Source organism: Electrona antarctica (assembly GCF_951216825.1).
Source record: "Electrona antarctica genome assembly, chromosome: 23".
Taxonomy (NCBI): Eukaryota; Metazoa; Chordata; class Actinopteri; order Myctophiformes; family Myctophidae; genus Electrona; species Electrona antarctica.
Genome location: NC_136804.1, coordinates 30,541,987 through 30,564,486, shown reverse-complemented (window position 1 = coordinate 30,564,486; position 22,500 = coordinate 30,541,987). Strand labels below are relative to the sequence as shown.

General features: G+C 45.8%; 1 protein-coding gene across 1 annotated transcript in view; it reads left to right on the top strand.

Moving 5' to 3' along the window:
* The window catches only part of ano2b (anoctamin 2b), a gene marked incomplete at both ends in the record, with an annotated part of 96,458 nt that overhangs the window by 39,029 nt on the left and 34,929 nt on the right, over positions 1-22,500 (top strand). The window contains 5 exons of the mRNA XM_079494764.1: positions 3,353-3,435; positions 5,364-5,447; positions 10,043-10,123; positions 19,597-19,671; positions 21,098-21,299. Of these exons, the coding sequence (XP_079350890.1) occupies positions 3,353-3,435; positions 5,364-5,447; positions 10,043-10,123; positions 19,597-19,671; positions 21,098-21,299 (525 nt within the window). The remainder of the gene's footprint in view (positions 1-3,352; positions 3,436-5,363; positions 5,448-10,042; positions 10,124-19,596; positions 19,672-21,097; positions 21,300-22,500) is intronic.

Sequence of the window (22,500 nt, the reverse complement as noted above, 5' to 3'; positions counted from 1 at the left end):
TTCTACTCCACTAACATCTCAGATCCACATCTTGTACTTTTACTCCATGTTTCTGTGCAAAACCAACTAACTTGACTAAAATAGTTTGAAGGCTATTAATAGATCCCCACCAAACCCTCTTCTTATAACTGGCACGCCAGGATTGGTTTCAAAACTGTGATGTGAAGTATCAGAATTATGACTTATAGGTATGACTGATGTTAAAATACAGTAACATATAGACCTGAGGTAGCCTCGGTCCCAGGCTTACTTATCTGCGAAAAGAAAAGCCTGGTCACAACGTAAGGCAGAGAAGCTAAAAGAAAAGCCTGGTCACAACGTAAGGCAGAGAAGCTAAAAGAAAAGCCTGGTCACAACGTAAGGCAGAGAAGCTAAAAGAAAAGCCTGGTCACAACGTAAGGCAGAGAAGCTAAAAGAAAAGCCTGGTCACAACGTAAGGCAGAGAAGCTAAAAGAAAAGCCTGGTCACAACGTAAGGCAGAGAAGCTAAAAGTAAAGCCTGGTCACAACGTAAGGCAGAGAAGCATAAAGTAAAGCCTGGTCACAACGTAAGGCAGAGAAGCATAAAGTAAAGCCTGGTCATCACAACGTAAGGCAGAGAAGCTAAAAGAAAAGCCTGGTCACAACGTAAGGCAGAGAAGCTAAAAGTAAAGCCTGGTCACAACGTAAGGCAGAGAAGCATAAAGTAAAGCCTGGTCACAACGTAAGGCAGAGAAGCATAAAGTAAAGCCTGGTCACAACGTAAGGCAGAGAAGCATAAAGTAAAGCCTGGTCACAACGTAAGGCAGAGAAGCTATCGGCGGATGTATCCTCCGGAACAGCCGTCAGATATATTTCCCCCGGATACGATATTTTCCCGACCAATCACAACACTTGTTTCATTCGCAGAGAATGTAAACTGATTCGTAAAGCATCAACGTCATTTCCTTGGGCGATACTTCCGCTAAAATCCCGCAACTTCCGCCCAAACAAATGATAGTATTTACAGCGTAGGTCTTGCCCAGGGTGGACCTGAGGTGGAACGCCTGGTGACTTGAGGTTAACATAGACCTACCTCATCCTATTCAGATATACTGTATACAGTATGCACAGTTAACACAGGAGACAAATGTATTCCTATATGTCATTTTCATTTTTCAGCTTTATTGGCTACAGGATTTTTAATCGGACCTAAAAGTGTGTAAACATTATATTACACAACAATTGGCGAGCCATGATATCTTACACAAATACAGTAGATTAATTAGCCAAATTACAATTTGTGCATTCGTTGCATACAGTATGCTTTCTCAATTCATCATCAGTTTTGGATTCATTTAAAAAATCCTAAAACTGATAATGAATTGAGAAATTCAATTCATTATCAGTTTTAGGATTTATTTAATAAATCCTAAAACTGATAATGGATTGAGAAATAGGATATTGGTTTGCACAAAAAACGACCACTTCAAAGTTCAGACTAATCCTGTGGTTTCAGCTGACCTGTTGAGGCAGTAAATTAAATCAAAATATAGGCTCTCACAGTCACAGGTACAGAGATATTATGTGTCTACAGGTGGTGGCCGCTGCATCCATGTGTCTGTTACTTAAACATTTCTACAAATGTCTTCTAAGTCCTGACAGTTTTCTGAAAAACCTATGTTTCTATGTCAGTCGTTCTCAAACATTTTCATTTCAAGGACCCCCAAAAATATATGTAATTGGCCACCGACCCCCATCTGAAAATATGTTGTTCCAGGAACCCCCCCCGGAAGCAAAGATTTGAGTTAAAAACATTCACTCTGAAAGAATATAATATTGAAAGATTTATGTCACATATTCACGATTTTTCAAAAATAGCAGACCTACAAGCTCGTAGCGCGGCACTCGGTGCCGCGCTATGAGCTTGTAGATCTGCTATTTTTCAATAGCTAAATTATTAAATAATGCTTAAAACACCAAAAGGGGTTCCCGCCCAAAATGGGTTAAGTTGGGACTTGTCTGTCTGCCGGGGACAGCTTGGAGAGAGTTGAGAGACCAACAGCACCGCTGAATACGTGCGCTGCTCGTGTTTGTGTTTGTGGGAGAGAGAGAAAGCGGTCCTGCAGTCCATGGTTTCCTAAAGTAATGCGGCTGTTATGGAAATGTACGGAGTAGAGAGTACAGATACTTGTGTTACAATGTAACGGGTAAAAGTAAAAAGTACTCAGTAAAGTACAGATACTCAAAATAAGTACTCAGTAAAGTACAGAATGATACCTGAAAAAAGTAGTTAAGTATAGTAACGAAGTAGGCTCCCATCTGTGTGTGTGTGTGTGTGTGTGTGTGTGTGTGGTGTGTGTGTGTGTGTGTGTGTGTGTGTGTGTGTGTGTGTGTGTGTGTGTGTGTGTGTGTGTGTGTGTGTGTGTGTGTGTGTGTGTGTGTGTGTGTGTGTGTGTGTGTGTGTGTGTGTGTGTGTGTGTGTGTGTGTGTGTGTGTGTGTGCGCGTGCGTGCGTGCGTGCGCATTGTTGTCATGCCATCGTAGCTCCAGTGAAACAGTAGTAGAGTGTGTAGTTGTACCGGGCTCCCCAGGTGCGCTCTGGGAAACCAGCAGTGGTCATTTCACTCTGAGAGTGGACAAATGGACCCGTGAGAGGATAGGGTACCTCTGGTCCATATTGTTAAGGACTTCTTTTTAACATTATGTTACTTATAGCTCTGGTCAATAGCGTTAAAAGTACTTCTCCTAACACTGTTACTTATAGGGCCTCACTCAGACCTTTACTGCATTGCTGTATGCTTGTTGGATGAATGTTGTGTAGTGTCATGGCCGCCCCAATGCATTTCCAATGGAAGTCACATGGTTTGTAGTCCACATTTTGGACTACAAGCTGTTGTATGGCTTTCGGCTGTGTTTCGACTGCGCCCCTCCCCCTCATACAACACAAATGTTGTGTCAAACCATGTGACTCCCATTGGAAATGCATTGGGGCGGCCATGACACTACACAACATTCATCAAACAAGCATACAGCAATGCATTAAAGGTCTGAGTGAGGCCTAGTGTTAAAAGTACTTCTCCTAACTAACACTGTTACTTATAGCTCTGGTCCATAGTGTTAGAAGGACTAGAAGGAAAAAGTACTCAAATGTTTTACTTGAGTAAAAGTATAAATACTGCAGAAGTACTCTGTTACAATAGAAGTGGGTAAGCTATAGCTTATCCACTTCTATTGTAAACTAAAGTGTGTGTGTGTGTGTGTGTGTGTGTGTGTGTGTGTGTGTGTGTGTGTGTGTGTGTGTGTGTGTGTGTGTGTGTGTGTGTGTGTGTGTGTGTGTGTGTGTGTGTGTGTGTGTGTGTGTGTGTGCGTGTGTGTGTGTGTGTGCGCGGTTAGCGGCCTTGTTCTTGGAGCACTGGAAGCGTCGACAGATCAGTCTGAGCCACAGCTGGGATCTGACTGGCATCGAGGACGATGAGGTACGCACACACGTGCACACACACACACACACACACACACACATACATACACACACACACACACACACGCATGCACAGTGAACTGTAAGAGTGAGATGAGAGAGGCGGTCGGCATTAAGTCTTAATGATTAGACGGAAGACGCTGCTACTAGAGGAGCTGTGGACACTTCAAGCATGAACACACTACAGGTCTTCACGGGTCCAATTTGACCAACCCGCACCCAAAATGACCCATGAAAAATGGAGCCGGCACCGAATGGACACGCTGTTATTATTAGACTTCTTGCCTCCGGAACGAAAAGCACAGAACCGGAGCCGAACGGACCCGCCTATTATAATAAATATCTCTATGTACCCATAGAGACAAACGGGGACTACAAATTTCACGCCCCCAAATAAGACAGCGGCCCCACTTCTGGTCCGTTTCAACTGTGTACTGCAGCTGCCAATGCAATCCCTATGAGAGGCATCATAAAATACCCTAATTTCACTGGTTCATTACTGAGGCTATAGCGATTTGTTTTGTGTTCTAATAAAGTGTCCCATATGTTTGATTTGTCCTTTTCAATGTCACATACCTGCCATCTCAATATACATCCTACAATGTACTATTATATACTCCATCAGTTTGTGAAAAGTGCTAGCATTGTAAATCTCAAGTCAAAGTGGTTGCACGGTATATATACGTTACGGTTGCATCCCTTGAGGTTTTCAATACCCAGATATAGTATTTCATTTATATGCTATGTATTTGTTGAAAATGATCTAAACAGCATCTTGCAAGACTATTATTAATACTCATCTGGAGAATTCACTAGGTAGTTGAAAATGTCAGGATGTCACTCCTCCATTTAGCTGGGTTATTTTCCCATGCAACTATTCAGCCAATTGTTAATTATACAACAAGTTGACAGCGGTGAAACACACCGTCGGAGCTCCGCGCTAGGTAGAACATATATAGTAAGCCTGTGACATGTTCAAAATATAGACATGAATAACAAAGTCAGTCGGGATCGGGATGTATATTGAGAATTCCACTCTTCAAAGTCGGCACTCGTAGCCTCGTAAAGGCAGTGACGTCCCTTAAAAGCGACAGGTTCTCTGTCTGCCGTCTCCCCTCTGCTCCGTTAACATTATGGGTAACTCATTCAAGTGGTAAATGAAATGTGAAATACATCCTCTATTGAGAAAACAACAATATATGTTGACAAAGACATTTCATACATTTGGAAACATATTTTTATTCAAATCAATATTATAGTCTTCAGTTCATTTCATATTATTTTAAAAGTAAGCTAACTACAGTTGAATTTCAATGGACTTCTATGGGCTGGCCTGCAGTACAACGTGCCAACGGACCAGAAGTGGGGACGCTGTCTCATTTGGGGGCGTGACATTTGTAGTCCCTGTGTGTCTCTATACAAAGCCCGAGGACCCCAAATGACCGAATTATGTTCTTATTAACGTGAATGCCACGTTACGTGAATCCCAGAGTAGTAGACCTGCAGTCATTGCGGAGTGCGGAGACAGTTTGTAAATCCAAAAATATATCCACCTTTTCTTTAGATGTTTAGTGTGTGTAATCTTTCTTTTCTTCGTTTCGGACCCCGGGTATTTTCGGATCTCGGGCTTACCTGAAGACCTCTAACGCACGCACGCACGCACGCACGCACGCACGCACGCACGCACGCACGCACGCACGCACGCACGCACGCACGCACGCACGCACGCACGCACGCACGCACGCACGCACACACACACACACGCTCCCTATCCTCATGAACATGAAATCTAGATTGTTTTTGTTTTGTTCCAGGATGCTACACTAATAATGCTTTTAAACAAACTGGAGTCAGCTCAGTAATGATTTAAAAAAAATGCAAAGTAAAGTGTATTTAAAACTCTCTCTCTCTCTCTCTCTCTCTCAGGAGCACCCCAGGCCGAGATATGAGACCATCCTCCTTCAGAAGACACAGAAGAGGGCGAAAAGCAAAAAGAAGAGAAAGAGCGAGGTGGGGATCGTTATACGATTAGTAATGGTCGGACAACGCGACCAGCAACGCCACGATTTGCACATTACATCATTTTATTGAGGCATCTAGGCATCGTTTCTGTCTCGGAGGTATCGCCAGATTTGGCTGCCAGACAGGAAACGGAACAGTCTCGCGATAGCCTACTTGGTACGTTCAGAAACGTACTTTGTGCTATTTAGATACCTCTATAAAATTACGCAGTGTACACACATCGAAAAGCAACACAGCAGACAATGTGTTTTATGTCTTCTGTTATTTTCCAAAAAGCAATTACTTTCTTGTCTCAGTCTTTCAGAAATAGTGCTTGTTCATGAGCTGGTGTCACTGGTCTCTCACTGACTCCAGTGTATTCCACCGAACGTCCGTGTGTAGTTTGGGCTCCCATGGTGCCACGAATCTGCCGTCTGCCGCAAAAATGACGTTGGTGTCTTTACCTAGCCTGGTAAATCCACTCCCCCTGCTGGACAACATTTGCATTCTGCCAGAAGGGAGAGTCTGGTCTCTCTCGGGCAGAGACGATGTACTCCGGACCAATTCTGGTCGGAGCGATATGCGGCTGTATGGGGCCACTAGAGGAGCGATATGCGGCTGTATGGGGCCGCTAGAGGAGCGATATGCGGCTGTATGGGGCCGCTAGAGGAGCGATATGCGGCTGTATGGGGCCACTAGAGGAGCGATATGCGGCTGTATGGGGCCACTAGAGGAGCGATATGCGGCTGTATGGGGCCGCTAGAGGAGCGATATGTGGCTGTATGGGGCCGCTAGAGGAGCGATATGCGGCTGTATGGGGCCACTAGAGGAGCGATATGCGGCTGTATGGGGCCGCTAGAGGAGCGATATGTGGCTGTATGGGGCCACTAGAGGAGCGATATGTGGCTGTATGGGGCCACTAGAGGAGCGATATGCGGCTGTATGGGGCCGCTAGAGGAGCGATATGCGGCTGTATGGGGCCGCTAGAGGAGCGATATGCGGCTGTATGGGGCCGCTAGAGGAGCGATATGCGGCTGTATGGGGCCGCTAGAGGAGCGATATGCGGCTGTATGGGGCCGCTAGAGGAGCGATATGCGGCTGTATGGGGCCGCTAGAGGAGCGATATGCGGCTGTATGGGGCCGCTAGAGGAGCGATATGCGGCTGTATGGGGCCACTAGAGGAGCGATATGTGGCTGTATGGGGCCGCTAGAGGAGCGATATGCGGCTGTATGGGGCCGCTAGAGGAGCGATATGCGGCTGTATGGGGCCGCTAGAGGAGCGATATGCGGCTGTATGGGGCCGCTAGAGGAGCGATATGCGGCTGTATGGGGCCGCTAGAGGAGCGATATGCGGCTGTATGGGGCCGCTAGAGGAGCGATATGCGGCCGTATGCGGCCGCTAGAGGCAACGCGAGACTGATGACATATTGAAGCTGTGCCACAGCACAAATGTAAACTCAACCTAACAAGACTACAACTCAAAATGATTATGGAGATATCAGATTTTTGTCCCGCTGCTTCTGGTTCATCGTTTCTGCTTGAGAGATCCCAGATGCAGGCAGGAGGAGGGAACTGGTGAACTCAATACCGCCGCAATCTGACAGAGTCAGGTTAGTCTTTACCTTCTCTTTCATATACCTTGGTTGGATGTGAATACCTTATTGTCCAGAATGTAGGACATCATTTTTTCCCAATGAAATTTGGCTGAAAGAAGGAGCTCGTACTATAATCGCAATTGACCATAGATAGGCCTATATTACCCATGGTTACATGTTCAATGCAAGCCATTGACTCATTTGGCCTCGTTTACAATGGGCCTGTGGAGAGGGGGGGATGGGAAATCAGCTGATCATATTTGAGATATGCAAATATTCCCTTTTTTGCGTTCTTCCAGGAGAAGGGGAAATAATTGTTTCCGTTTTAGGCAGACTTTTTCAGAGAAATCCTCATTAATGTAGATCTTAGACTTAGAACCTTTGAGGCTTTTAGCCTTTTTTTCATAATCTCCTCCTTGTCTTTATATCTGAGCAGTTATTTGGCAATTATAGATCTGGGTCGACCCTTCTGGCAGAAAGGTGCAAATTCTCTATCTCAATCAGATTGGAATCCAAATCAAGTTTATCAGACATCATCTTTTTAAGTGGTGCAAACCACTTCCTTAAGTGACTACATGTGTGTGGGTTCCTGCCTGGCTGGCTGCCTGGGTATGAGCACGAAAACAGCATGGTTGTTTTTCACCACCTGTGCGCAACCTAACACACACACAAACACACACGCACATATTAACTGTATATATGGTGATTTCAGGTGTGCCAGTACAGTACAGTGACAGTACAGTACAGTACAGTACAGTAGAGGGTACAGTACAGGGACCCCCACACGGTAACTCTGTCATTTCTCAACCGTTTCGGACGCTCGCCGGCTCGCCGGAATCGGGCCGGCACCCTGGGTGCGTTCCTGTGGGTCTGGAACCCCCCCCCCCCCCCGGGGACCCCCACATGGAGTTGCACCACTTACTTCACACGGGTGTGATTTTTTTTAAAATCTTAATCTCAGTCTCTTGCCATGATTCGGATTTAGCATCCTCAATACGATCAATCAGGATATTGTTTCTCCTAGACTGATTTTCTCCTCCTTTAGATGAGAGCTTGTCAAGAGCAGACTGCAGTTGGCCAAGTAACAAAGTACTTGACTCAACTGATGCCTGTCCCCCATAACAACAACATTGCCACTTAATTAGTTAGTTAGTTAGTTAGTTCCTACTACTACATTATGTAAACGCAAGGAGACCTGAGACCTGATTTACCTATATGGTGCTCTATTGTGATATGAAGTGATATGAAAATATTTTTTTATTTAAAAACGATTATAGAAACATTTTTAAATAAACCATTTTCTTTATAAAGAACCAGACACGACGCGTTGTGAGCTTGTAGATCAGCTATTTTCAGCATGCAACCAAGTGTAAAATGACTTGTCTTTTACTTATACTGGATCTCTTGTCCACTAGTCCCTTCCTAAGATTTTAGTCTAGTTTTTATTTGTTGACAAAATTGTCAATATATTTAGTCTTCGTTTTAGCCATCATAGCTTAGTTTTAATATTTACTTTCCATTTAGTTTTCGATAGTGAAAAATGGTATAGTCGACAAAATCAACACTGTTCAACACGTATAATCTAATGATCTATTCTAGATAGAGGTGGATAAATTAGGTCGATCACACACACACACACACACACACACACACACACACACACACACACACACACACACACACACACACAAAGCGTCACGTTGGCCTATATCTGCCACAGCAACAGATGGGCCTATATATGCCATGGCCCAGTGTCTGAGAGACACATTACACGTGGAGGGATTATTGCATTGCATAGCATAGAGTGCAGAGGTGGGCATCTTTGACGATGGCGAGGGCCACTATATTTCCACACTCACTCGATCCAGAGGGCCACATTGTTGTTGCATGTTTGGAATTGTAACAGCCGAAATCAATCATTTGTCAGTATTCTGATTCTGCATTAAGTGATAGTGGGGGGCTGGGGGCTGCATGTGGCCCCCGGGGCTCCAGTTGCCCATGTATGTTGTAGTGCAGTAATGTGATTTCAGATTCAGATACAGATACCTTTCCATTGTGCATACACATAGGAATTTGTCTTGACATTAATGTGTGTGCGTTCAATTCTTTTAACCCATTTTGGGCGGGAACCCCTTTTGGTGTTTTAAGCATTCTGTTCTACTTTAGCTATTGAAAAATAGCAGATCTACAAGCTCATAGCGCGCCACCGAGTGGCGCGCTACGAGCTTGTAGGTCTGCTATTTTTGAAAAGTGTGGTCCTTGACATGAAAATGTTTGAGAACGACTGACATAGAAACATGGGTTTTTCAGAAAACTGTCACGATTTAGAAGACATTTGTAGAATCAGTCTCGGTCGAAATGGGTTAATGCATAAAAGCCAAGACACAAGACACAAACACCGTGCAGGGAAAAAAACATAAATATAAAGTACAGTTATAGTATCATCATCATTCATCGTTCATTTGCTGGATGTCAAAAGTGCCGGTGTCACTGTCAAAAAACAAAGTCATACGATTTGTCACACACGTTATACCGCGGTGAAATCTTTTCTCACATTTGACCCATCTCTTGGAGCAGTGAGCCGCATAGCCAAGGAGCGGTGAGCTGCAGCCGTGCCGCGCTCGGGAATCATTTGATTAGTAGATTTGATCTGTCACTGGGGAATCACACAACGATACAGGAATCAAAACACGTCACTTTTGTGTATAGCCTCCGAGACCATCTGGTGATTAATGGGGTTGATTTGGAGGTGTAGTTCCAGAAGCATTCAGAGATTGTGGAATAGTTGTCTGGCTATACGCGAGAGACTAATAGGATTAAAAGTAAGACGTGCCCTTTTCAGCCGTGGCAGCGTACATACATGTGTCCCATGTGGCTCCAACAATGTATTAGACAGGAAACACTCACGTCACAGACTCACCACCATTTATTGCAACAAATGGAATACAGTTAAACTGTACTCTGTCGATGCAACGTGTGTGTGTGTGTTACCTGTGCTCTGTGTTGCAGCCTGAGAAGCGCGAGGAGGACGGGACAGAGACAGGGAAGGACAGATGGAGACAGAAGCTTCTTCTGGCTGCACTCCCACTGGTAACCTCTCCTCTCCTCTCCTCTCCTCTCCTCTCCTCTCCTCTCCTCTCCTCTCCTCTCCCCTCCCCTCCCCTCCTCTCCTCTCCTCTCCTCTCCTCTCCTCTCCTCTCTCCATACCCCTCTCCTCTCCTCTCCTCTCCTCTCCTCTCCTCTCCTCTCCTCTCCTCTCCTCTCCTCTCCTCTCCTCTCCTCTCCTCCTCTCCTCTCCTCTCCCCATGCCCCTCCTCTCCTCTCCTCTCCTCTCCCCTCCCCTCCCCTCCTCTCCTCTCCTCTCCCCTCCCCTCCCCTCCCCTCCCCTCCCCTCTCCTCTCCTCTCCCCTCTCCATGCACTACAGACTGCTTCCTGCCTGTCTGTCCTTCTTTCACTGTCTCGTCCACTGGCCGCTTCTCTTTCTTCTGGTCAGGTACTTTTTTTTTCCCATTTCAGGAAATGTTTAGACCGCTTTTAACCCTTACCTTGTACACACACACACACACACACACACACACACACACACACACACACACACACACACACACACACACACACACACACACACACACACACACGTATGCAATAATGCTATGATCATATACTTACTTATTTAGAATAGAATCATGGTTGGTCATTGATTGGTCACATGATTTTAGAAGCTTGTATCCATAAGGCCAACTCTGCCCCTGGCGGTCCATATGGCAGCCTGTGCATCACTGGCGTCCTGTGTGTGTGTGTGTGTGTGTGTGTGTGTGTGTGTGTGTGTGTGTGTGTGTGTGTGTGTGTGTGTGTGTGTGTGTGTGTGTGTGTGTGTGTGTGTGTGTGTGTGTGTGTGTGTGTGTGTGTGCGTGACTGTGCACGTGTGTGTGCGCGCGCGTGTGTGTGTGTGTGTGTGTGGGCAAACAGGGCAAATAGAAAATTAGATTTAACACCAAGATCTTTTCTTATGGGGGTGCCTGCAGGCACAACATGTTTTCGAAAGGGGGTCCGTAGCCCAAAACAAAGGATTTGGGAGGGGTCCTTGACGTAACAAAGGTTTGAGAATTAACCACTGCCTTAAGGAATTTCTGTGTATTTCTCTGCATGGTAGATGAAATAAAAAGAATGCTGATGGTTAACTCATTGATCGCCGACACCACCATCTGGTGGCTGAAATGTGTACTCCAGCAGGGCCATCCATTCATTATAAATGGCAGCTTTAGTTTGAACGCCATTCAGTCGGAAACCGAGAGTCAGGAAGTGATTAATCGATATGTGACGGGTCCCACGAATGCTATTTAATTCACCCAAAACATGCATTTTGTAGCCGGGGGTCATATCATTTTTAGTGAAATGAGGCGCAGATCAAGCTTGTTTTGAGCCGAGAAGAATAATCCGAGATATTACGAATATTAAAAAAGCTGAATTTTCATTTCAGTTTTTTTATTTATTTTTATCGCACCCTAACCGGAGTCTTACGAGCGTGTACAGGACACAGTTGTGAACCGTACTCATATGTTTTATTAAAATAGGCGTCAAAAGGCGAACTCGGCGCAGAGGGCGTTTGGACCAGGAGGCGGCAAAAGGCGATATCGGCGGTAAATGATTTAACTTGCTTCACTGGAAGGTCACTAGACGTCTCAGCTGAAACACAACATGACAGCTGACAACAATGTTTTCATCTGAGGAAACTGGTGACATAACCCGTGTGTGCATGCGTGTGTGCGTGCGTGCGTGCGTGCGTGCGTGCGTGCGTGCGTGCGTGCGTGCGTGCGTGCGTGCGTGCGTGCGTGCATATGTGACCGTGTGTTTTTTTCCTGCAGAGCTCACAGTTTCCAGGAGCTCCAATCCTCTTAGACCCCTTTTCCACCACCGCTCTTTTTGGTTTTTAGTCCATGAGCCAGAGCTCCAAAATTGGTGGGACAAACTAGACCTATATTAAATTGTTTATAGGATCAATACAAGTCAATCAATACATGATAACCCTTCCACAGTAGTAGCTTTTTCATATTTTCGATTATTTTGCATATTTTCCTACATAATGCCTCATTTGCATATTTAAAAATGTAAAATTTGTAATACAATAAATCATTGTCTTCGTGTAAGTACTCAATTGGGGAAGTTTAATGGTGATAACAATCTAATATAGGTATGGTTTTTCCCACTCAATTCATAATTAACGTTTCAATGTTGGAGCTCTGGCTCTGGCTGAACCGGTTCCCATTGGGAACCAACCGGTGGAAAAGGGGCCTTAGTGTCATCAACACAGGGTACTTTAACCCATTTAGGACTGACCTAAGTTCTCTGAAACATAAATATTTATTTCAAAAGTTACAAAAATGTTATGCTGCTGCACATACATAGCACCAAGAACCCCAAAAGGGGTTCCCGTCCTGAGTTAAAACGCAGTTTCCCAGTGGTTCGGGACCCATTTGTGGGTCGCAAACACATTTTTATGGGTCCCTTTATTTAGTAGTTTCCAGAGAGTTTCCAGAGACGTGCAGAGAGTGTTAGAGAGGCAGGGGCTGACATCCTGTAAGAGGACACTTTTGGACGAAAATAGCGAAAATAGCAGATCTACAAGCTCACAACGTGACGCAGTTGAGAGCTTGTAGTTCAGCTATTTTCGGGGCGCAACCCAGCACTCTTTAGCTAGTGGAGATGTGGTGTAACGTCATGGATTTCTAAACAAATTTGTTCAATGCAAAATGTAAATGGGGTCATCACTGTGTCCGACCATATACACATACATCACTATATCCGCTGTAGCAGCATGCAGCCTGCAGGGGTCATCACTGTGTCCGACCGTATACACATACCATTTTAGCACCCTTTTTACACACGCCATTATAATGTTCTTCTTATTTTGATCATAAGAAAGACCAATTACTGAATGCCAAGTCTCCAGGTTTTCTTCAGAATATGTAGGCCTATATGACACTATTTTACTATGACATTACGGCACATTGAGTCCGCCAGTACACTGTGTGTGTGTGTGTGTGGGGGGGGGTGTGTGTGGGGGTGTGTGCGTGTGTGTGTGTGTGTGTAGGGGGTGTCCCATTTTCCATTGCCTTCAGTCCATTGTAACCCAGATAGCGTTGGACGTCTCCCGATGTCTAGGAAGTAGGAGGCGCAACGGCCACCAGGGTGCACTACACTCCAGGGGGAGCGAGAGAGAGAGAAAGAGAGAGACAGATAGTGTGCGTGCGTGCGTGCGTGCGTGCGTGCGTGCGTGCGTGCGTGCGTGCGTGCGTGCGTGCGTGCGTGCGTGACAGAGAGAGATAGCACTGCCCACAAGCAGACAGTGTGAGTGGGAGCTCAGGGAGATGCACGTATATGAAATCAAAGCTTCCTTTACAAACTCTCCATCATTTAGCTGCATGGGGACCACCTGAACCCCCTCAAGGACCACTGGTTGAAAGCCCCTGGGAGAGGGAGAGAGAGAGAGAGAGAGAGAGAGAGGGAGAGAGAGAGAATGGGGGGATGAAAGACTGGAGAGGAAGAGCTGGTGAGTGGGAGAGAGATGCATGCTGGGCAGGAAGCCAGAGATCAGATTAGTGACCGTCACTATGGTGATAGAACACGCACGCACGCACACACGCACGCACACACGTGCCAAATACACTATGTGCATGTTCGCGTGCATCTGTGTCTGCGTGTACACTAGTGCAGTGCGTGAGTTGTAAGGAACACTGTCTGTATTGAAATACGGTGAAGTTGTGTCCGTGATATTGATCTGTGTCATCATTGTCTCTATAGTCTTATTAGAGTGGTGACTGTCTCGCTGTATATGTTACTGTACGTATGGGGTTTATTTACATTATTATTATCAGCACCACTACCAAATATACCCACAGAAAATACCTGCATGATGATGCATGCTTGTACAGTGTCTGTGTGTGTGTGTGTGTGTGTGTGTGTGTGTGTGTGTGTGTGTGTGTGTGTGTGTGTGTGTGTGTGTGTGTGTGTGTGTGTGTGTGTGTGTGTGTGTGTGTGTGTGTGTGTGTGTGTGTGTGTGTGTGTGTGTGTGTGTGTGTGTGTGTGTGTGTGTGTGTGTGTGTGTGTGTGCGTGTGTGCATGCTGTGAGTATGTGCCATGGGGTGACATATGGCGGAGAGGAAATCCCCTGGCAGTAATTTCCCAAACGCCAAAAGGCTTAGTGACTGGTTAGAGGGGAGGGAGGGAGGGAGGGATGGAGGGAGGGATGGATTGAGGGAGGGAGACAGTCTGTCTCGGGAGACCATATGCAGGATCCCTATAGCTAGCGTCTCCATTCTGCACATGTCATCATAATAGGCAAATATCTTGCGATAGTATAGGTTGAACACAATGCTTGAGCTTGTAGATCGGATATTTTCAAATGGCTGAAATGTTAGGGCTGAAGTGGTTCATGTATGTTTTGTAAAAATGGAGGGTATGCGCGTGACATCATCATACCCGGAAGTTATGTGGGAACGCCTACTGAGTGGCAAAAATAAAACTGCTTTCTGGCTTTGACAGCTCTAAGAGCTGTCAAAGCCAGAAAGCAGTTTTATTTTTGAGCTCATACATCCACACAGAAAAGTCCTTTCTGATTGATAAGTAACCTACTGGGAATTATCGGTTGGTTTTCACTCTAATCCGCTGTGACAGCCCATACATCCAAAGTTCCAAACAGAAAAGTCCCATACATCCAAACAGAAAAGTCGTTAAAAATTACGTTGGAAAAAAACGTTAAACTCACTTTGCCACTTGATTTGCCCACAAAGTAGTACAAAGTAGTAGTAGATTGGGCGGTAATTTGGGGAGAAAAGAGGACAAGGGACAGTCAGATAGATGGAGTGAAGCACCGAAAAAGTGTGTGTGTGTGCGTGTGCGTGTGTGTGTGCGTCTGCGCGCGTGTGTGTGTGTGTGCGTGCGTGCGACTCTAATGTGAATTAGAGCGAAAGACGGAGAGAGAGAGGTGTAGGTTTTGTTGGACAGCCCCCAGTGGAGGCGGTTTGGTAACCAAATATAACATGCGACCCATTTCCCCCCTTCATGTGATGATGATGATGATGGTGGTGGGGACATTCTGTCTCTCCCTCCACCTCCAAGGTGTCTGTGTCCTTCAAGAACTAGAACTCGGGAAAAGCCCAGAGGTACCTGTGTGTGTGCGTACGCGTGCGCGTGCGTGTGCACGTGCATGTGTGTGTCACACAGAGAATGACATATTGTGGTTACAACAGTGGCTCTGTCTCCACCAGCCCAAAGCAATAACAGGACAGGGTCAGGAAACATCTCACTTGTGAAGGACTTTCCCAAAGTCAACCTTTTTAAAGAATAATGTCATTGTAAATCAACGTCTAAGAAGTGGCTCTAAAAATGGGTTCTAGTTCGCATTGAGGTTCCTCTATTAACCCATATATATATATATATATATATATATATAGTAAGTATCCTTGCCGAGCCATGTGGCCCATAGGGCAGGAGCCTATCTCCTGTTTCTGTAGTGTGAGGCAGCTTGGACATGACGCTAGTAGAGTCTTTGGTATGACCCGGCCGGGACTTGAACCCCGACCTCCCAGTCTCAGGGCGGACACTCTATATATATATATATATATATATATATATATATATATATATATATATATAGCTAGCACATTGGTTGGCTATTCAAAAATAGCAGACGTTCATAGTGCATCACTTCGTGCCACTCGATGAGCTTGTAGAAATGTTTTTTTTTTTTTTTTTAAATTGGTGCAAATCTTTTAAGATATATATTATACCCTCGGTGAGGCCTTTAGGAGGGTGAGGCCTTTAGGAGGGTGAGGCCTTTAGGAGGGCCGCAAGCGGAGCATGCAGCACCACTATTGCTCAGGTGGAGCCTGCAGAACCAGTGCGGCTGAAGAATCCGCCACTCCTGAATGAAGTGTCTGGTGCTGGGAGTCTGGTGCAACGCACAGGTCCTGGGCCTGGTGAGAGCAGGAGTGGACCTGGTGAGACGTAGGAGGGGCCCGGACAGGAATCAACCCACAGAGCCTAGTCCTTCCATGCGCCAGAATGGTACCTCCCAGTTTATTTATTTTGTTTATTTGGATCCCCATTGGGACTTGATCACCCCGGCTGGGTCCCCTGAGTGAGGGGTATGATGTTGCGACACCCGAAACCCTGATGACCTTATGATACATCATTGAGGGGTCCCTGGAACCTGTATCATTTCTATACTTCAATGTTTATATGTATATTGTTTCTTATATTTTTTGCAGTATTGATACTTTTCCACCACTGATGTTTTCAGCCTGTTGAAATATGGACGTCTCAGGAAGATTGCAGTGTGTCATTTGATCCACTAGGTGGTGGTGTTGCTTTGCTAATGAGCTTAATTACAGGATGCACTATTATCATTCACTTCTCAACAGTTCTGTCCCTAGCTCTCTCTCTCTCTCTCTCTCTCTCTCTCTCTCTCTCTCTCTCTCTCTCTCTCTCTCTCTCTCTCTCTCTCTCTCTCTCTCTCTCTCTCTCTCTCTCTCTCTCTCTCTCTCTCTCTCTCTCTCTCTCTCTCTCTCTCTCTCTCTGCCCCCCTTGCCTGTTTGTGTGCACAGATGGACAACGTATGCACATGTGGTTTGTGTGTGTGTGCAAGCGTAGGCGCACGCACGTACGCGCGCATGTGTGTAGCTTTGTATTAAGAGAGATCACACCATATTTGACCAAAAGATCAGTGAGGGGTAACTGGGTCACTGCCTCAGTGGTCCTGGGCACATTCTTGAGTCGTGTTAGTGGGTCATGGGAGGTGGAGGTGGGTCACGTGTGCACACACACACACACACACACACACACACACACACACACACACACACACACACACACACACACACACACACACACACACACACACACACAGCAGTGTTGATTTTGAGGGCAAGCTATTTTACTTTTAGTCATAGTCTAGGATGGGTTGAGAACCACTGTGGTGGTTCTCAACCCCGGTAAATAAAGTGAACTGAACTGAATATGTCCTCAAGGTTCAAGGTTGTACTGTATTGTTCCATCTTGTGTACAGGTACATAAGAGTAAAACTTATTTTTGTTTGGCTTCCTTCAGACAATGCAGCAGCATATATATAAAAAATAAAATCAAACAGCCAATACAGTAAACAAAGGGATAGAATATAGAGTATCATATGTAGGCTACATGTTCATGCTTTCCCTGTAGTAGCAAAGTTAGGTGAACTTTGTGTGAGCAACTTCTTCACAGTAGGCTATGTTCCATATACATATACAACACATTTAGTTTGGAAAGGTGAAATTCATAGTGCGAGAAGAGGGCGATGGTGCGGGGGAGGCTAGCATTTCCCTTTTCCCTGATTCTCAATGTTTCTTATCAGTTCTTTCATGTATCTGATTGTTCGGGGAAAGAAGCTTTTTTGCAGTCCTGCTGTCTTCTCCTATGTTTGACCTGTCCTGCTGTCTTCTGTGTTTGACCTGTCCTACTGTCTTCTCCTGTTTGACCTGTCCTACTGTCTTCTCCTGTTTGACCTGTCCTACTGTCTTCATGTTTGACCTGTCCTACTGTCTTCTCCTGTTTGACCTGTCTTCATGTTTGACCTGTCCTACTGTCTTCATGTTTGACCTGTCCTGCTGTCTTCTCCTGTTTGACCTGTCCTACTGTCTTCTCCTGTTTGACCTGTCCTACTGTCTTCATGTTTGACCTGTCCTGCTGTCTTCTCCTGTTTGACCTGTCCTACTGTCTTCATGTTTGACCTGTCCTACTGTCTTCTCCTGTTTGACCTGTCCTACTGTCTTCATGTTTGACCTGTCTTGCTGTCTTCATGTTTGACCTGTCCTACTGTCTTCATGTTTGACCTGTCTTGCTGTCTTCATGTTTGACCTGTCCTGCTGTCTTCATGTTTGACCTGTCCTACTGTCTTCATGTTTGACCTGTCCTACTGTCTTCATGTTTGACCTGTCCTACTGTCTTCTCCTGTTTGACCTGTCCTACTGTCTTCATGTTTGACCTGTCCTACTGTCTTCTCCTGTTTGACCTGTCCTACTGTCTTCATGTTTGACCTGTCCTACTGTCTTCATGTTTGGCCTGTCTTGCTGTCTTCATGTTTGACCTGTCCTGCTGTCTTCATGTTTGACCTGTCTTGCTGTCTTCATGTTTGACCTGTCCTGCTGTCTTCATGTTTGACCTGTCCTACTGTCTTCTATGTTTGACCTGTCCTACTGTCTTCATGTTTGACCTGTCCTACTGTCTTCATGTTTGACCTGTCCTACTGTCTTCATGTTTGACCTGTCCCGCTGTATCCTCCTGTTTGACCTGTCCTACTGTCTTCTATGTTTGACCTGTCCTACTGTCTTCATGTTTGACCTGTCCTACTGTCTTCTATGTTTGACCTGTCCTACTGTCTTCTATGTTTGACCTGTCCTACTGTCTTCATGTTTGACCTGTCTTGCTGTCTTCATGTTTGACCTGTCCTGCTGTCTTCATGTTTGACCTGTCCTACTGTCTTCATGTTTGACCTGTCCTACTGTCTTCATGTTTGACCTGTCCTACTGTCTTCTCCTGTTTGACCTGTCCTACTGTCTTCATGTTTGACCTGTCCTACTGTCTTCTCCTGTTTGACCTGTCCTACTGTCTTCATGTTTGACCTGTCCTACTGTCTTCATGTTTGGCCTGTCTTGCTGTCTTCATGTTTGACCTGTCCTGCTGTCTTCATGTTTGACCTGTCTTGCTGTCTTCATGTTTGACCTGTCCTGCTGTCTTCATGTTTGACCTGTCCTACTGTCTTCTATGTTTGACCTGTCCTACTGTCTTCATGTTTGACCTGTCCTACTGTCTTCATGTTTGACCTGTCCTACTGTCTTCATGTTTGACCTGTCCCGCTGTCTCCTCCTGTTTGACCTGTCCTACTGTCTTCATGTTTGACCTGTCCCGCTGTATCCTCCTGTTTGACCTGTCCTACTGTCTTCTATGTTTGACCTGTCCTACTGTCTTCATGTTTGACCTGTCCTACTGTCTTCTATGTTTGACCTGTCCTACTGTCTTCTATGTTTGACCTGTCCTACTGTCTTCATGTTTGACCTGTCCTACTGTCTTCATGTTTGACCTGTCCCGCTGTCTCCTCCTGTTTGACCTGTCCTACTGTCTTCATGTTTGACCTGTCCCGCTGTATCCTCCTGTTTGACCTGTCCTACTGTCTTCTATGTTTGACCTGTCCTACTGTCTTCATGTTTGACCTGTCCTACTGTCTTCTATGTTTGACCTGTCCTACTGTCTTCTATGTTTGACCTGTCCTACTGTCTTCATGTTTGACCTGTCCTACTGTCTTCATGTTTGACCTGTCCTGCTGTCTTCATGTTTGACCTGTCCTACTGTCTTCATGTTTGACCTGTCCTACTGTCTTCTCCTGTTTGACCTGTCCTGCTGTCTTCATGTTTGACCTGTCCTACTGTCTTCTCCTGTTTGACCTGTCCTACTGTCTTCATGTTTGACCTGTCCTACTGTCTTCATGTTTGACCTGTCCTGCTGTCTCCTCCTGTGTTTTTGGGGTCAGACCGCCATAAAGAAGCTGACCTGGAGAGACCGGATGCCTGGATACTGCATCAACCTCTCCTCTATCCTCTTCATGGTGAGTACATGAATAATACATGAACCCTTTTAGACCTGAAGGACGCATCTGTGTCACCTCATAGATTTCAACCACTTTAACCATTATTTTAAACTTTAGCTGTCAAAAAATAAAGCAGATCTACAAGCTCATAGCATGGCACCGAGTGCCGCGCTACAAGCTTGTAAGATCTGCTATTTTTGAAAATTCGTGAAAATGTGGTGCAAAGCGTTGAATATATATTCTTTCACAGCGAACGTTGTTAACTCAAATATTGTCTTCTGGGGTGGGGGTCCCTGGAACAACATATTTGCAGATGACGGGTCGGAGGCCAAATACAGATACTTCTTGACACGAAATAGTTTGAGCACCACTAACATTTTTTCATGCATTCATGCATGATTTAGAAGACATTTTGTAGAATCTGGTCTCAGGTCTCAATGGATGAAGTACATGCACACAGTATGGACAGTGTATTAGTACATGAAGTACACGCACACAGTATGGACAGTGTCTATGAGGCCATCGATGCAGTTGTGGAAAGTAACAAAGTAGCCTACATTTACTCAAGGTACTTTTAATCTACTGGAGTATTTTCAATTTCCAATTTTCTACTCCAGAACGAGATGCTTCCTGAAGTCAGAAATTAAGACAGAACATTGCCCTTTTGGTCAAAACCATGGAGAGCGCTGTAGATTTTGAGTTATGAGCCGTTCCAATGGAGCCCTAAACCAAGGACTATTAAAAGAGGACAGGAAGCGAAGACCGTACGGTGGACTCCATGTTGCTCCCTGGAAGGAAAGAAACATGCGCAATTGAGACCAAGAAAGCTGAACGCGGAAGTGTTGGCTGCATATAGCCCATTGCGCATGTTTCTTTCCTTCCAGGGAGCAACATGGAGTCCACCGTCCACCTTTCGGCAACAAGGGCGCTCCTCGCCACCACTGCTCATTAGGCTACTTAATTTCCAACAAGTCTACACAATTTGTGAATGTAAAAGAATAATTGTTATTTTGAGCAACGTTTGCTTATTGCTTATTATATTCTTTAGTTTTGAGTCTGAGAGGCTTAATGTCATCAGATGGTGGTCCGTGGCTTAAATGCACAATACCTCGATATGAAAAGGGTTGAAAACCAGCTGGACTAGATGAAAAACATTAAATCAATCATTGCACGACTAATGTACGCAATCAAACCGAGATATCGTGTTCGTGTTTATGATTTGCTTTTTAATGACTTGACGTGATGAGACCTAATTTGCACAAACGAATGAAGGAATGGATGACTCTGAGGCAGGAACACTACCCGTTAAAAGGCACGACCTACATTGATTTTGTTCTTTGAAATATTCAGCAAGGTGCATTATCATCCTCCCATCTCTCTCTCTCTCTCTCTCTCTCTCTCTCTCTCTCTCTACCCCCCCCCCCCCCCCCCCCCCCCCCCATAGTTTGGCCTGACGTTCTCAGCTGTGTTCGGGGTCATCGTGTACCGTATCACGGTGTCGGCGCTGATGGCCATGAGTCCTGACCCGGAGACCAAGGCCAACGTCAGGATCACGGTGACCGCTACGGCCGTGCTCATCAACCTGGTGGTCATCCTGATCCTGGACGAGATCTACGGGGCTGTCGCCGTGTGGCTGACGGAGCTGGGTATGTGTCTGAGAGACACGCACACGCACGCACGCACGCACACACGCACGCACACACGCACGCACGCACGCACACACGCACGCACACACAGACACACAGACACATACAGAGACACACACCGAGACAGAACATGCGGCATGCGTGCGTGTGCGTCTGCTGGTTTGATGAAACTTTGATGTGCACCGTGCCTATTCACATTTAGTCTGGCAGGCGAGCCGTTTGACCAATCAGCTGAGGCTGCTCCAGACACGCGAGAGAGAGAGAGAGAGAGAGAGGGTGAGATGTCATCAGACATGCCTGTAGTTTAACCTACTTCTAACAGACAGACAGACAGACAGACAGACAGACAACAGTAGAATGTCTTGTCATATATTTAAATTGTTGTGTTTTTATGTAGCCTATACTTACCGCCGTCTACAAGAGTTCTCCATAAAGCATCTCGGCCCCGAGCAACACCTCCAGCTGTCCCCAAGCCTGGCCCACTTTGCCAGGTGTTTCTGTGCCAGGTGTTTCTGTGCCAGGTGTTTCTGTGCCAGGTGTTTCATGGCCAGGTGATTCTGTGCCAGGTGTTTCATGGCCAGGTGTTTCATGGCCAGGTGTTTCTGTGCCAGGTGTTTCTGTGCCAGGTGTTTCTGTGCCAGATGTTTCGGTGCCAGATGTTTCTATGCCAGATGTTTCTTCTGTGCCAGATGTTTCTGTGCCAGATGTTTCTGTGCCAGGTGTTTCTGTGCCAGGTGTTTCTGTGCCAGGTGTTTCTATGCCAGATGTTTCTGTGCCAGATGTTTCTTCTGTGCCAGATGTTTCTGTGCCAGGTGTTTCTGTGCCAGTTCATTTCCTGGATTATTTTCCCTCCATGTCCGCTGGTCTATAACACCATCAGCAACAAAGAATGTATTTTTCCATTCATCTTTTATTGGATCAAGACAAGCTTAATTCACGGTACAGTTAAGTACAGTACTTAAGTAAATGTACTTAGTTACTTTCCACCACTGTTGTCTGGTCAACCCCCCCCCCCCCCCCCCCCCCCTCTCTGCCGTTGAATGTGAAGCTCCATTGTGCGGTCATCGCACCGGACGCCACCATTCATAACGCGTGGGCCGTCCGTCCGTCCGCTCCGCGGCAGCGTGAATGCCTTACTAATTGCTCCGTCAAATGTTGCTCTTGTCATTTTTAACGACGGTACTTTTTTCCCCCGCGTGTC